At 46.8% G+C, this 13,295-nt stretch overlaps 4 protein-coding genes across 4 annotated transcripts; all 4 read right to left on the bottom strand.

Annotated features, from left to right (window-relative positions):
- Positions 1–552: 552 nt before the first annotated feature.
- Positions 553–2,121, bottom strand: F4822DRAFT_425857 (uncharacterized protein; the record flags this gene model as incomplete). Its single annotated transcript, XM_051460427.1, has 1 exon — positions 553–2,121. The coding sequence occupies one exon, from the start codon at positions 2,119–2,121 to the stop codon at positions 553–555; it is 1,569 nt and encodes a 522-aa protein (XP_051318428.1).
- Positions 2,122–3,488: 1,367 nt separating this feature from the next.
- F4822DRAFT_425855 (uncharacterized protein) lies at positions 3,489–3,893 on the bottom strand (the record flags this gene model as incomplete). Its single annotated transcript, XM_051460426.1, has 1 exon — positions 3,489–3,893. The coding sequence occupies one exon, from the start codon at positions 3,891–3,893 to the stop codon at positions 3,489–3,491; it is 405 nt and encodes a 134-aa protein (XP_051318427.1).
- A 3,862-nt stretch (positions 3,894–7,755) lies between these two features.
- Positions 7,756–9,862, bottom strand: F4822DRAFT_391678 (major facilitator superfamily domain-containing protein). The gene is made up of 2 exons (XM_051457148.1): positions 9,668–9,862; positions 7,756–9,612 (listed from the first exon to the last, which is right to left on the bottom strand). Exons 1-2 carry the CDS (start codon positions 9,821–9,823, stop codon positions 8,092–8,094), a joined length of 1,677 nt encoding a protein of 558 aa, XP_051318426.1. The 5' UTR covers positions 9,824–9,862; the 3' UTR covers positions 7,756–8,091.
- On the bottom strand, positions 9,863–12,928 carry F4822DRAFT_391674 (long-chain fatty alcohol dehydrogenase). The gene is made up of 6 exons (XM_051457147.1): positions 12,746–12,928; positions 12,253–12,518; positions 11,108–12,179; positions 10,969–11,053; positions 10,835–10,920; positions 9,863–10,769 (listed from the first exon to the last, which is right to left on the bottom strand). Exons 2-6 carry the CDS (start codon positions 12,441–12,443, stop codon positions 10,179–10,181), a joined length of 2,025 nt encoding a protein of 674 aa, XP_051318425.1. The 5' UTR covers positions 12,444–12,518; positions 12,746–12,928; the 3' UTR covers positions 9,863–10,178.
- Between the last annotated feature and the right edge of the window lie 367 nt (positions 12,929–13,295).

The raw sequence follows: 13,295 nt of genomic DNA, 5'->3' as shown, positions 1-13,295 counted from the left end.
TCCTTCAAGCCTGATGGTACGGTCGCGACGAGAAACGTCGGAGCTTCGGCGAATATCCAAGAATCTATAGACAATTTCCAGAGCCTTCAACATTTTAATACTCCGGGTTCGACTCTACATCTGCAAGCCCCAAGGCCGGACTTGAAAAGGTCAGGGGGGTTAGTAACCGACATGCATTAGGTAAAGAGGACCAGTATAACCGTAGACGTTTTATGACCTACTAGACGTTCACGCAATATAATTGTTAATTCATTCTGGAGGATCCCACTTCGTTCCTCCTTCCCGCGATTCGCCCATTTCGTTTCCTACGTATCCCATATCGTGTCACGTCGTGTTACGTCAACATTTTCCTTATCCTACCCCTCATGCAACTAGAAACCTCTCACTAAAGATCCTAGGGTTTTAACTCTTCGTTGTAATGTTCTCAGTAAATGCTTAGATGAAAATGTCATCCGTGCTTCAATGGGATTCTCAGAGACATCGAGACTGGCACTTTTTGGTACTCTGAGGAATTGTGTCGTTAATTTGTTAGATAGTGCCTATTCGTAGGGATTAGTAAGATGGATTCTGGCCATGCCATTGATTATTTCCATAATCCTGGCCCTGTTGGTAGCTCTGTGGTTGGTACTGGTTCGGCGGAGGATAAGTCTGCTGGGGCGGTTGGTACTGGTCAGGTCGATACTCTTGATGAGGTTGGTTCTGGTACTGATGATAATCCGGTCGATGATTTTGCTGTTGTTCGTATTGCGGAGAAGACGCCGGTTGATTGCTACTTCCGGGCTGCGTGCTAGGCTTCGGAGCTCCTATGTTCACGCCCTCGTTTCCGATATCGTCTGGTACAGTGATCCTCACCTTGGGCAAGTACTTTTGCACCTTCTGTTCGACTGTGGTCTGCACGAAAACCCAGCTCTCGCGTTCGAACTTGCGATGGCCTCCGTTCACGACATCCAAAATGCTCTTGCGCAACATTTCCTGAACCTTTTGCACGAGACCGCGGAGTTTAGTGACCAACTTGGTCTTAATATCATCTCCAAAGCCGCGGTCTGCATTAGGTGCAGCGTCGCGCTCGAGTTGAGAGTCAAAGGGATTGCCACCAAGAATCTTCTCAAGAGGGCCCTGAAATTCGTCGGGGAGCAACTCAAATAGTTGCTTTTCAATGCCACCGAGTATCGTGCGGAATTCCAGCCTCACATCCCTGTGTACTCTGGCTAAGCCCGTGCTTAGCTTTTCACTAATGACTTTGGAGAAGCCGACGCCGCCGCTACTACCACCTTCACCTTCGCCGGCATCGCGATCGTGGTCGCCGAGGCCCCTCGAGGACCCTTCGCTGCGATCCTTCTTGTGTCCGAACAGGCCTCCGATACCTTTAACCAAATCCTTGACGTGATCCTCGATCTCGCCCTTAGCACCATCGCCGATATCACGTGTGCTCGTGTTGCCGCGTAGCCAGCGTTTGATGTGATCTAGGGCAATGCGGGTAAACTGCTCGGCGATTGGTGCATGTTGCTCACGTAGCTTCGCAGCGACTTTTTCTTTAATCTCAGGGCTAATACGGCGCGCTGTGTCTTCTGGACTGCGTGCAACATCTTTGATGTTACTGCTGAGAACTCCAAGAAGGCCGTCAAGCTCGAATCTCTGGCCGCCCGACCCTTGGTTATTGTTATCTAAATGGTCTTGAACAACGTTGACAGCGGCGGAGAGGAAGCCCCGAACTCGCTGAGATGAGTCGGAATGGTCCTCTCCAATGGATCGGGTGTCGCCAGATCCAGTGCGTCCTTCAGTTAGACTGAAAATGTCGCGTAAGTCATCACTCGTCCCATCGGCAATATTGCTGAAGCTGCCTGTAAGACTGGCAATCTCGTTGGCGAAAGGTAGAGATTGGCCACCGTAAGCATTCGGAATTGCATCATCTAGGCCCCTAGACGCTCCCGGAGGAGTTGGCCCGTCGCGATCGAAAAGGGAGCGAAACGCGTCGATAACTTGTGTTTCCAACGCATCGATGGTCTTCTGTTGGAAAACATCCAGCTCTGTGGCAATGCGGGGTTGAATTTGCGGGGTAAGTGAGTCGACGTATTCGTCAACTTTCTTCATTAGCACCTCAGGGATACCGTGAGAAGACATGATTTAGCTGCGATCCTTAAAAATTGGTGGTAAGACGTCGAATGTTGTATTTCGTAGGTTTTAAGTTCGGCTAGAGACTGTTGAGATTGGCATTTATCTTAATAGTAACGCACCTAGGTATCACCTTCCATTCGTCACTTAAGATACAATCATGTGTAACCCGTATTATGCGTGATGACGAACTTAATTAGGTAGAGTGTGAATCACGTGCTGTTAGTTATTTCGTTTCGCTTGGCACGGATGGCGCCAATGCCTTTTCTGAATCTTTAATTTTCATCCAAACGCATACAAGGTCCGTGAGAAACATCAATTTGCTAAGATGTTGTGTTTTCATCCATTGAACTTAAATGCGTGGGGAGGTAAGTCAATCTCATCTGATCACCCATAAATGGCTAGGGTTATAAGACCATTATTGCTGCTCCAGCAATTCCAGCAATAGACTGCAATCTTTATGTGAAGCCATGACGATTCCTCGTTATTTTGAGCAGAGAAGGTCCCCACGCAGTGGAAATCGAAGCAAATCCAATCCGAGATTAATCGCAACCAAATCGAGTCAGAAAATCAACACCAAGAGCAAAGCTCAGATAAAGATGCCCGACCATCAAATTAGGCCCGCCCAAGATAATCGTCTGCAGATAATACTATTGGAGGACGAACTTGCCGACGAATTTGAAGAGCTTGCAGCTATTGTGAGCGAACTAGTCAGTTTTTGGATGCCTCGCCGGAGACAGATCTCCAATTTCAACCCCGGCTATCCTTTCTCTCTCGGGCGTATGGATAATGCCCAACGAATGTTATATCCTGACCGTCGGACTTGGAGTACTTGGTCGAGGTTGCGCACAACATTTCATCATCAGCTGAGGGCTGTTAGACGGCTAATGGCCCTTCATCGTGAAATGGTACCAGTGGGATCGGACTAGATGTCCACAGTCGGATGAGGAGGCTCGAGGACATTCACAACGCGGCGTTTACTGATTGCGATGTTTTTTTTGGATGTAATCCATAAATATTTCAATTAAGCGTTGTCAAAAGGAATCATCCAGTGATAATCCGGAACGTCCCTCGATGTTTTAACACCCAATGATCGCGCTTATCGTACAATGGACCCTTTCTATTTTTTCCCAGCAAGACCTGTATTCAAGACTTAATAAACGTTGGGTCCATGGTCAAACGGCCATCAAAAAAATATAGCCACCATCGAAGACCCAAGCAGAACGTTATAACCGAATGTTTTCCACCAATTCCTTAAACCAGTCCCTAAAATATCCCAAGCCGACCCGATTTTATACGCCATCACTAACCAGACCCTCACGGTGTTGTCGATCCCGATAATAAAGCCCTAATTCCTCTCCATATTACAGCGCGCCCTATTCCCCCACGTGGAACTTCGCACTATCCAAGTCTTTGATGTGTTCCACAGAAAAATCATCCCTGCCCCCTCCAATGGCCGGTGGGCCGTAGATGTGTATTCTGATATGATAGGAACCGGCTTGGGTCACTTTGATTTTGAATTCCATAGTGTCGACGTCCCGACCGTTGCTAGTAGAGCGGCGCAGGTCCCAATTCCCAACGGGTTCTCCCCCGATCAGCTCGGGTGCTAACGTTAAGTCCCCCGAACGTGATGACACGCGATAGAGTGAAAGATATCCCATGTCACCATTATTACCGCCGGAGGGGGCTTGTATGATGACTTTGAACGATTTGTTGACTTTAACGTGTGCGGGGGGTGGTCGGCTGAAGGTGATCTCCGAACGTTTTCTTGATGGAGACATCTCGTCGTTTTGATTTTTCGTGTATGTATTTTTGATGAGAATATTATATTGTGGGTCGCTATCGTTCGTTGCGTTGATTTCTTATGTGCTCGAAAAGTTGATTGTGACTTCGAAAATGATGGTGCTTGCAAGGCGGTAGTTGTTGATCTCAAAACTCTGGACTCTAATTGCAAAAGATCTGGAGATAATTGAGAGCGAGGAACTTCCTGGTATTTATCCTTTTCTCGTCTGCCGTTTGATATCCCTTCTTCGCCCGAAAAATTTGTATACAATCGCATTTGCCATCTCGGGCTCCAACGGAGAAGGTTCTTCCTTGATTTCTATACACCGACCTTGGCTGAATCTTGTTATTACATGGGATGAATGGTACTGACATAAGTTTCGCACCTAGGTAGCCACGTTGTGTCATTCTCTTGGTTTCGTTGGCAAAAGTGGCGATTCGTGCCACGACAAATCACCCACCTTCGTTTCAATGGCTCCAGTAAGCACGGCCGAATGATTTTTTAAATTATACCTTGACTCTCGAGTGTCTGTCTATAACGCGTGGGAGTGGCGTGGTGCGTATATAGTCCCTACTCTACTTGAAGAAGAGTTTCTATTTTTGTGATTTTCAGAATTGAAACGTGATCCTCCTCGCTAATAATACTGAACCCATGAGTATGTAACACGACATCCCACTGCGAACGTCTTTGCACGGGTGGGAAATCTTATAGGATATCGGAAAAACTGCAAACCTGTCGACTCAAGCATTTCGCACTCTATCGAGCAATTTCCATGGGGATTCTGCCGATTACGAACTAAATTCGTATATTGAAATTGCAGCTGAAACTTTTCGTAAAGAGTCATCTAGACAAGCCAATTTCCATCGTCCTCATTAACATTCCCATCGTTCATTCCCCGATACATCACAGATTTCCCTATTTAGATGTGCACCCCTAAGATTATCAGAGATCTCTGTTCAGATCTCCTGGTTCAATGGCTCAACATTGCAATGACTCTTTGATAGACGACAACGCATAATTGCTCGGATGACCATTGTCAAAAATAGGATTGCGATGAATTTGATATTTGCCGATGATGATTCTGTGTCGGTGTTAGGTTCTAGGCTGCTAATAGATTTGAATATCAAACTCACAAATTAACATATCAGTGTATTCGCAGAGCCGCACTGCTAGTGGCGTGGCCTCCTCCTGTTTGTCGGCCTAGGAACTATCAACCTATCGGTACCCACTAGAGGCTCATAACCGACACTCTCTAGAAGAGGCAGGATGATAGGCCAACTTAACGAAGTCAAGAGGTGGCGAAATCGTTATGTTAACGTAGAGGTTAGGTACAGGCACAACGGGATCTGTTATAAATCCCCTATAGGAAGCATACTCCTATTTTATGTGCCTCGAAGCAAGACATACAAAATCGCTGGAATGTTCTAGAAACCAAAGCCGGAGAAAAGGCAATAACGAAATACCTGACTGTCGGAGGTGAACCCTCTCACGTGAAGACATCCAATCAACACCCATTGGAGGCTGCAAACCAACACCAACCAAACAACTCTACCATAGATGGCCTGGCTTCTTAGGCGAGGGTGTACGAACCTCAAAATGTAAGAAATTTATTCTCACCAGTTCGGCCTAGTTTTCAACTTCTGTTTCCCAACCACTAGGCACCCCAGTAGACATGAATGCTCCAGCATGAGATCTTCATATTAGTTGAAAATTATGTAATATCCGTCGACCAAGATACATTCATCTACAAATTTCATCCTAGCTTATATTTCCAAGCCGATTGGCCCTCCTTCGGAACACGATGATTTGTTGACATTTCTCGATATCTCACATGATGAATGGTATATTCATATACCATAAGCGGATCTGTGTAGGTGTGCGGAATCAATTTTGGTGCGAAATGACGCATTTCGATGTCGCTATAAAACTGTTAATAGGAAGAAAAGTAACTTGAGGGACATAATAACCGCATATCACCTCGGCGTTTGTTCTAGTGCTTGGATTCCAATTATAAAATGGATCTCGGGAATCTGGAGAGTTTTGAGATTTGTGGATGATGTGGCGAATATGAAAAGGGGTGTGTCGGTCTTGTTGGACCCCTCGAGATTATAAGATGACGTACACCCTAAATAACGCGTCTATATCTAATATTTTATAAATCTAGCGGTAGATATCTCGGAAAAGCGTTTATCTTTTGGTCAAATACCCGAAATTTTTGACTTGCACTTCTATCCGAAGTCTTCATTGTGGTTTCCTATCCCATTGCCGACAGAGTTGAATCGCGATGAGTTGGTGGAACTTGAATGACTGCATACTTACTATGGGCCGGTCGAGAAGATTTCCATTGTGTGCCTTGTGATCTCTTTGCTGAGAGCATATATGGATGATATAAATAGTGTACGACCTGGAGTAGCGTTCGCACGGCTTTGAAGGGAGCCAGAGAAATTGAATATGAGAGCAGCCAATATGATCGAGGGAGCTTCAAGCAAAAGGAGTCGTTACAGAAACTGCCACGCCTATCTCCTAACTATCTCTGTATTGTGAGCTTTACATGCGCTTGGCAGGAAACGCTGATGCCCAAACCTACTAGCACCTGTCCATTAGTGGAGATACACCGTGCATGGAGGCTTTAGGACACGACTTACAAGCTATGAGGCATTATAACTGGGTTATTAGTCGTAGAACGTACTAGAATGGGGACTTGAAGTAAGCGTCCTTATATCTGTTTGCAATTGGTTTGGCTACTGCTGTTGGTGGCTGAGTGTAGGAATCGCATTGGTTAGTATTTGGCACTGTCGGCTGTCCTCCAAGCACCTAGGCGGATACTGAATCCGATATGACAATGAATACCTTGAGCCTAGCAATAACTAGGTTCTCCAAGTCTCGCTACGAGTTACCAAACTTACCGAAACGCGTCACAAGGTCAACCGTATGGTTTAGGGGGTTGTTGGCAACGATTTCGTCATTCGAAGGGCTCGCAGTCGATTGCTATATAGATGCGGGAAAGAATGGAAATCTCAGGACGAGTGGTAGTTATGTGGATGCGTACCCGTGGGGATGGGTGGTAAGCAGTCAGATTCGCCTATAACGATCGCTCTATCGTCATCGATACCCCAAGGCAGTTATATGACATCCGCTTGAGATACATCGTAGTTGCCCATCTTACGTACGAACACCATTTTGTAATATTTTCCCAAGTGACGGTATATCCGATCCTCAGTCTTGTGTTCTTTCTGGTTTCCAAGTGGTAAACAACAACCTCGTTATCTCGTTTGTTCGATCGAGCACCGTGTTAGGTATCACCTCGAGTCCTTTTCATACATTCTACACTAGAGGGAAGAGTTGACAATACTAGGTACGCTTTCGGGTTTTCGAGATTCGAGGTATCGTGATAGGTTTTCTGTAGTGCAACTTTCGCAGAGGCTTTTAATAGGCTAGAGTTAGCAAGTAGAGTATCTAGGTAGGTATTTAAGAAAAGAGGGCCTACCTTTTCAGCGCGAAGTTGCAATAACTTACCTGATGCTAGCTCGATATTGTGAGGAAACATTCGATAGAAGTAGCCATTTAATCGCATCTAGTTATGTCTGAAGCTTGCTTTGGGATGGAGGGCTATGTTCACATTGGGGACTTAACTCGATAGTGACTCCTATTGGCTGTAATAGGCGACCCTTGAACGAGAATTAGCGAGCCTATCTAGGTACACTTGATAGCTCGTTTTTTTATAAGCCACGTTCATGGCTTCATATCTGCACTCGTGTGCCTAAGTGCCGACGTATCCGAAGAATCTCCAAGATTTTCATTCAAAACGTTAGCAGGTGAAAGCTCGTGGTCCTGATCTTACTATGACAATAAGAAAAAGAATTATTAATTGCAAGTGGTCTCGTTAGAACTCAAGAGTACTAGGTCACCTGTTGCTACGTGCTCTAGCCAAGGGGAACAGACCAGCTGAGACTTAGGTACATGGTCTTTAACTAGATCTAGCGGATTTTATGTAGTGAAACCACGCAGGTATCTTTATTTTTCTTCCCTTTCCCTTCCCTCTTTTCATGTCTAGGTGTGTGGTTAGAAGACTAGGTAATTAGACCGTATGGTAAAAACTAGCGTAAGTTGGAGGTCCGTATGATAGAGTCAGGCTTCTGAAGAACCGGAATTCTCACCATCGACTATATTGCCTAGACTATATGCTATACCAGCTCTCAAGCCACACGTTCTGTTAATTGCTGAATACCTGTCTTCGTCTCCGTATGCTCCGTGCTCATGTGACGATGTTTGATGAAAAGGCTTGGCACTATTGTAACCCCCGCTATGCAGGTGTACATTATGAACATATTCCTAAGGCTTCCTGCGAAAGCATCTTGTATGACTTGGCGCTGCGCGGCATCTTGGATGGATCCGACAATTTCTACGTTAGCTGCAGCTTGATCGCCGGACAAGGCGTTGAGGACGGGTCCACTGAGACCAGCGGCGGCCAGAGACGATTGGCGGGCAGCCATGCTATTCTGAAAAACCACACCGCCAAGCACAATTGATAATGATGTCGCTAGGTTACGAATGAAGCCCAAGCTCGCGGTGGCTGACGCAGTATCGGCTTGACTGACGGAATTTTGGATGGCGAGCATTGGTACTTGGAATAAGAGCGCAATGCCAATACCGCCTACAATTTCGAACCCGGCGATCATCGCGATAGATGTTTCCGTGCGGAAGTTGATATACAGCCCAGTACCCAACGTCATTAATGCTGCCCCAAGCCATGCGATTTCTCTGTAGCGGCCCGTCCTATGAATTAGAATGCCGGTAAATATGTCTACCACTGCTTCTGTAACAATCATTGGTAGGATTAGAATGCCACTGCGAAGAGGCGACGCTTGCTTGACGCTTTGAAAATATAGCGGCAGGTAATATTCTACGCCGATGGAGACCATGCTGTGCGCGAAGCCAACAAGGAAAGCTGCATTGGTGGACCTGTTCTTGAACATGCCAAGCGGAATTAGGGGATATTTGGCCAGGCGCTTTTCGCTGAACAGAAAGAAGCCTATCATAAACGCCCCAAACACAATCAGGCAGATGACTTTCGGGCTGTTCCAAGGAAATATCGCACCTCCGAAGTCAAGTCCGAGAAGGAGGAGTAGAGTAACCGCCAAAATGGAAATAATTCCGTACCAGTCGATAGCTTTGACGCCATCGCGCAGTTTTGTCCGGGGATTGTGCACATCTAGAAAAAGCAACAAGAGCACGAATGAGAGTCCGCAGGAGGGGAGATTGATCCAAAAGCACCAGCGCCAATTCACGAGTTCGGTGAACGCGCCGCCAATTAGGGGACCAGCAGACGCAGCCACGGCCCACATAACGCCTAGTAGGCCGAGATACAGCGGTCGTTTTCGCATGCTAAAAAGATCCGAGATAGTGATGGTCACTAATTGGAACAACCCAGCACCAGCCGTGCCCTGTAGCGCACGTCCAGCAATTAACATTGGCATGTTAATACTTAATGCCGCAATTATACTAGCGACAGCAAAGATGCCGACTGCCCCTAAGAGAGCAGGCTTCCGACCCCAAATGTCACTACATCTAGCCCAAATTGGACCCGCCGCGGCGTTGGCCAGTAAGTAAGCGCCGCCAATCCAGACATAGCCTGAGGCGGATTGTAGAGAGGCAGAGATTATAGGAATGGATGTAGCGATGATAGTTTGATCAAGGGCTGCTATGAACAGGACGAGCTGGGAAGTACATTAGCTAGACGGATCTCGCTTAAAACCAAGACATGTGGCGTACATAAAGTGCGAGCAAGATGGCGTAGATACGTAGCTTGGTTCGGACTTCGGACTCCTCAAGTAGATCGAGTGGCTCAATGACAGGCTCATTGTGGGGGATTTCCACAGGGGGTTCAACACCCGTCGGATCAGACTTAGCAGGCGTGATAGTATCCATCGTCGCTTGTAGTTGATGGGACCTAATCAAAACAATTTAGTTCCTCTTCCGAGAGACGAGAAAATGTCTTTGTTTATAAACCCGCATCAATTTACTTCACTAGCCAATCATAGAGCATTGTAGGCGCTGTGCCCCTCCATCCATGCCATTACGCCTTTTAAAAGCACGTCTCACGCCCTTCGGAGTTATTTACGTTGCCTGGAAATTCAGGGATACGCCGCTTTTAAGCCAACCGAAAAGAAAAGAAAAATAGGGATTTTCTCTTTTAAAATCTACAGAGGCCTTATATTCTTCCATAATCCATGCTTGTTCCAATTTATTCCATTAATACTGTCGTGTCTAGCTTGACACAAGATTAATTCATGTTTCCCGAAATTCCCCTAGCGATATGATCTGCTATGGCCATGATAGTAATCATCGGGTTGTTACCAGTCGTTGAGGGGAATACACTTGAGTCGGCGATATACAAGTTTTCCGTACCAAATGCCTTTCCGGACTCGTCTACAACACCGTGCTCGCTGCTTTTGCTCATACGACATGTGCTCATCTGATGGCCGGAGTTAAGCACAGCCGATGATGGTTTGAGATCCGCTCGCTCGAGTTTGGTAACCCATTTAACAAACTCTGGATCATTCAAACTTCGGTCCTCGGCAGGCTTGGAGGATCGAAACGATTCTATTCCAGGTATACCGGAAAATATTTCGGTCGCGCCTTGAATATAACAAATTTTGGCACTGCCAATAAGGCCAGTGATGATGCTCCGACGATCAAACTTGGAGACTGTGTAACCTATGGCTGGGCTTCCATTTTCTGGGTTCGAAAAGACGTAGCCCGTGTCACGGTCCCGAATTATCGACATATAGGCATTCATTCGTTGGTATTTGAGTGCGTCTATCTTAAATTGTAAGCCACCTTGCCAGGGAAGTTGAGTCAACGTCATTAATGGCTGCGTTTAACGAAGTTAGCTGCGTCTTGCTAGAGATGAGGGTGTGGCTAGAAAACCTCACGTACAAGCATAGAGCAAGGCTCAATCTTAGCACCATGACCATGCCCATCGAGGTCTTCAAACTCCGATACCAGACTGGTTACGATCTCACCTATTAATATGTTAGCGTAGATCTAGGTCCGTTGTACACTCGCCTTACCTTGCCAGCCCTTTATCGGTTCTCTAAATACAGCGGTTAAACTGTTCAGTGGATGTAGATGGAGATGTCTCCCGATGTTGGGGTTCTAAATACACGTTAGCGAGTAACACCAGAGCATACTGGCCTCGAAGAAGCTCGCCTTTAACCCGCTCCTTAATAGTATGAGGGGGCTATTCAGTGCGCCACTGGAAATGACAACTTTCTTGGCTTTGATGTGGATGTCTCGCTTCGTCTTCGGCTTCTCGGTGTTCATCTTTCCATCCTGGTCGCGCGAGGTCCATTTGCCTATAACTCCAGTGGCTTTACCTACCCTAACGTTATCATCATCAAAAGTGACTCGGGAGATATCAAGCCCCTCGATAAAGCGTGCTCGGCCGGTTCTTGCTGCCGTTGGTAACCAGGAGACGGCTGGGCTTTTTTTGTTAGCGGCCCTACAACCAAGGCCACAATGACAGCCACATTCATGGCCAGCCTCGGTGTTTTGAGGAACGGATCTCGCCCCCCAGCCGAGTTTTTCGGCGCCCTCAAGCAGGACTCGGTTGCTATGGTTATGTTTAATGTTGGCATCGGTAACACCCAGAGCATCGCATACCCGATCCAAGCAGTCTTGGAACTCCTGGCTTGTGAAGAAACCAAGACCGCCAGCTGCCCATTCCTCCCGCACAAATTGTTGTGGGTGTAAGCTCGCGCTCCAGTTGATTACACCCCCACCACCCCAGCACTTTCCGGCTGTAACCATGACCGAGCCATCTACAGTTGACAGACCTCCGCCTTCCCATAAATTTAGCAGGTCTTTCGCTTCTACTGGGAGTTGGTTTGGGGGGTAATAGTAGCCCTTGTCAACCACAAGGACACGATGGCCAGCTTCAGCGAGGACTCTCGCGCAGACACCCCCGCCACAGCCTGAACCCACGATGACAACATCAGTTTCAATAACTGCAGGTTCGGGAGAAGCCTCAAATTGGACGAAATCGAAGTCGAGAGTAGGACCCGGCTCTTGAGAGGGTATGCTATAGTTGTTAAGCTGTAGGAATAATGGGTCTGCTCGGCACCAAGCAACCTTGGCCATGAGGGTAAATGTTTTTGCTAACGTAGTCCATAATGATAGCCAAGAATTTTCCCATGAATGAAGGATGGCTTCTCGGATGTTAAGCGGCTGTGCGTTGATAGCCGACCAATAGCCAGTACTTACGAGGCTTCCGAGATGTGTCCTAGCACTTGTGTTGGTATCTTCTCTTCGTCGGAAAAAAAAAGGGGGGGGGGGAGAGAAAGAGGATAACTTACGTCATAAAACCTAGGAGAGCACGCAACTGGCTTCTTATGCTGAGCGGAAGACTCACTACTGTCTTTCGGACTGTGTCTCTAAATATGGGGTTGTCGACTGCTCTGGCTGTCATATACTCGCGAAATTGTTCAATGTTTGGGGAGTTACTTGTCTCATGTTTGAACTCATCGCGGGAAAGCTTAAGATGCATTGGACTCGTCTTCACTCCCAAAGAATCTTCAATCGAGATAGCAGGTACAACGGCATCTAGGAGTGCAAATAAGACCTGCCAATGAGTATCAGTAAACTGAGTATTTGAGTGGGCCATGATTGAACTGGTAGAGTTAGACGCGGTGCTCACGGATATACTCTGAAGGAATTATATTAAAAGCAGTTGGCTATGAGTTACGAGACTGCCTGAGTATTTTTGAAGGTGAAAGAAAGGGATGAAAAAAGCGTAGCCTCCAACAGCTAATACTTGTGCAACCTCAAAACACCAACTTGCATACCTACCTAGGTAGGTATTTTATAGGTTACCAACTCATACGAAGAGAAGCTGGGCCTGATTACCATTTGATTGGAGTTGAACTTCGTTTCGCTCTGCGTTGATGCGTTCCTCCGTTCCTCGATTTGCCTGCCGCATCTTTTCACGGGTATCCCAAAGACGACAGTGTTTTTTCCCTAGCTTTTCGTCGGTCGTGAGCTAGTCGTGGCAAGCCCTAGGGAACCGATGTTCGAATGATGCTGCATCATTCATGAGAAAGCGGCAGGTGGCGAGTGGGAGCAAGGGCAGAACAGTCAAACAATACCCCTGTCCATAGTACTTCCAACACGTCCTTGTATTCGCTATTTTGATTAAACAATTCGAGCGACTCACGGGAAAATTGATGCCAATTGATATACCGAGTTTGCGGTGGTGAACTGATAATGTGGCAAATCAGCACCTATTGTACTACCTCCGGGGGGGCTTGAGGAGGTCTAATGTTCTGGCGGTTCTAGGTACGACAGGGGACACTTAATGAGTGCCTAGGTACAGTACACTGATCACAGACGGAATTGGTGA

This window comes from Hypoxylon trugodes, assembly GCF_022578975.1.
Source record: "Hypoxylon trugodes strain CBS 135444 unplaced genomic scaffold F4822scaffold_2, whole genome shotgun sequence".
NCBI lineage: Eukaryota > Fungi > Ascomycota > Sordariomycetes > Xylariales > Hypoxylaceae > Hypoxylon > Hypoxylon trugodes.
The sequence above is the reverse complement of the archived record's forward strand: the minus strand, read 5'-3'. Positions and strand labels throughout refer to the sequence as shown.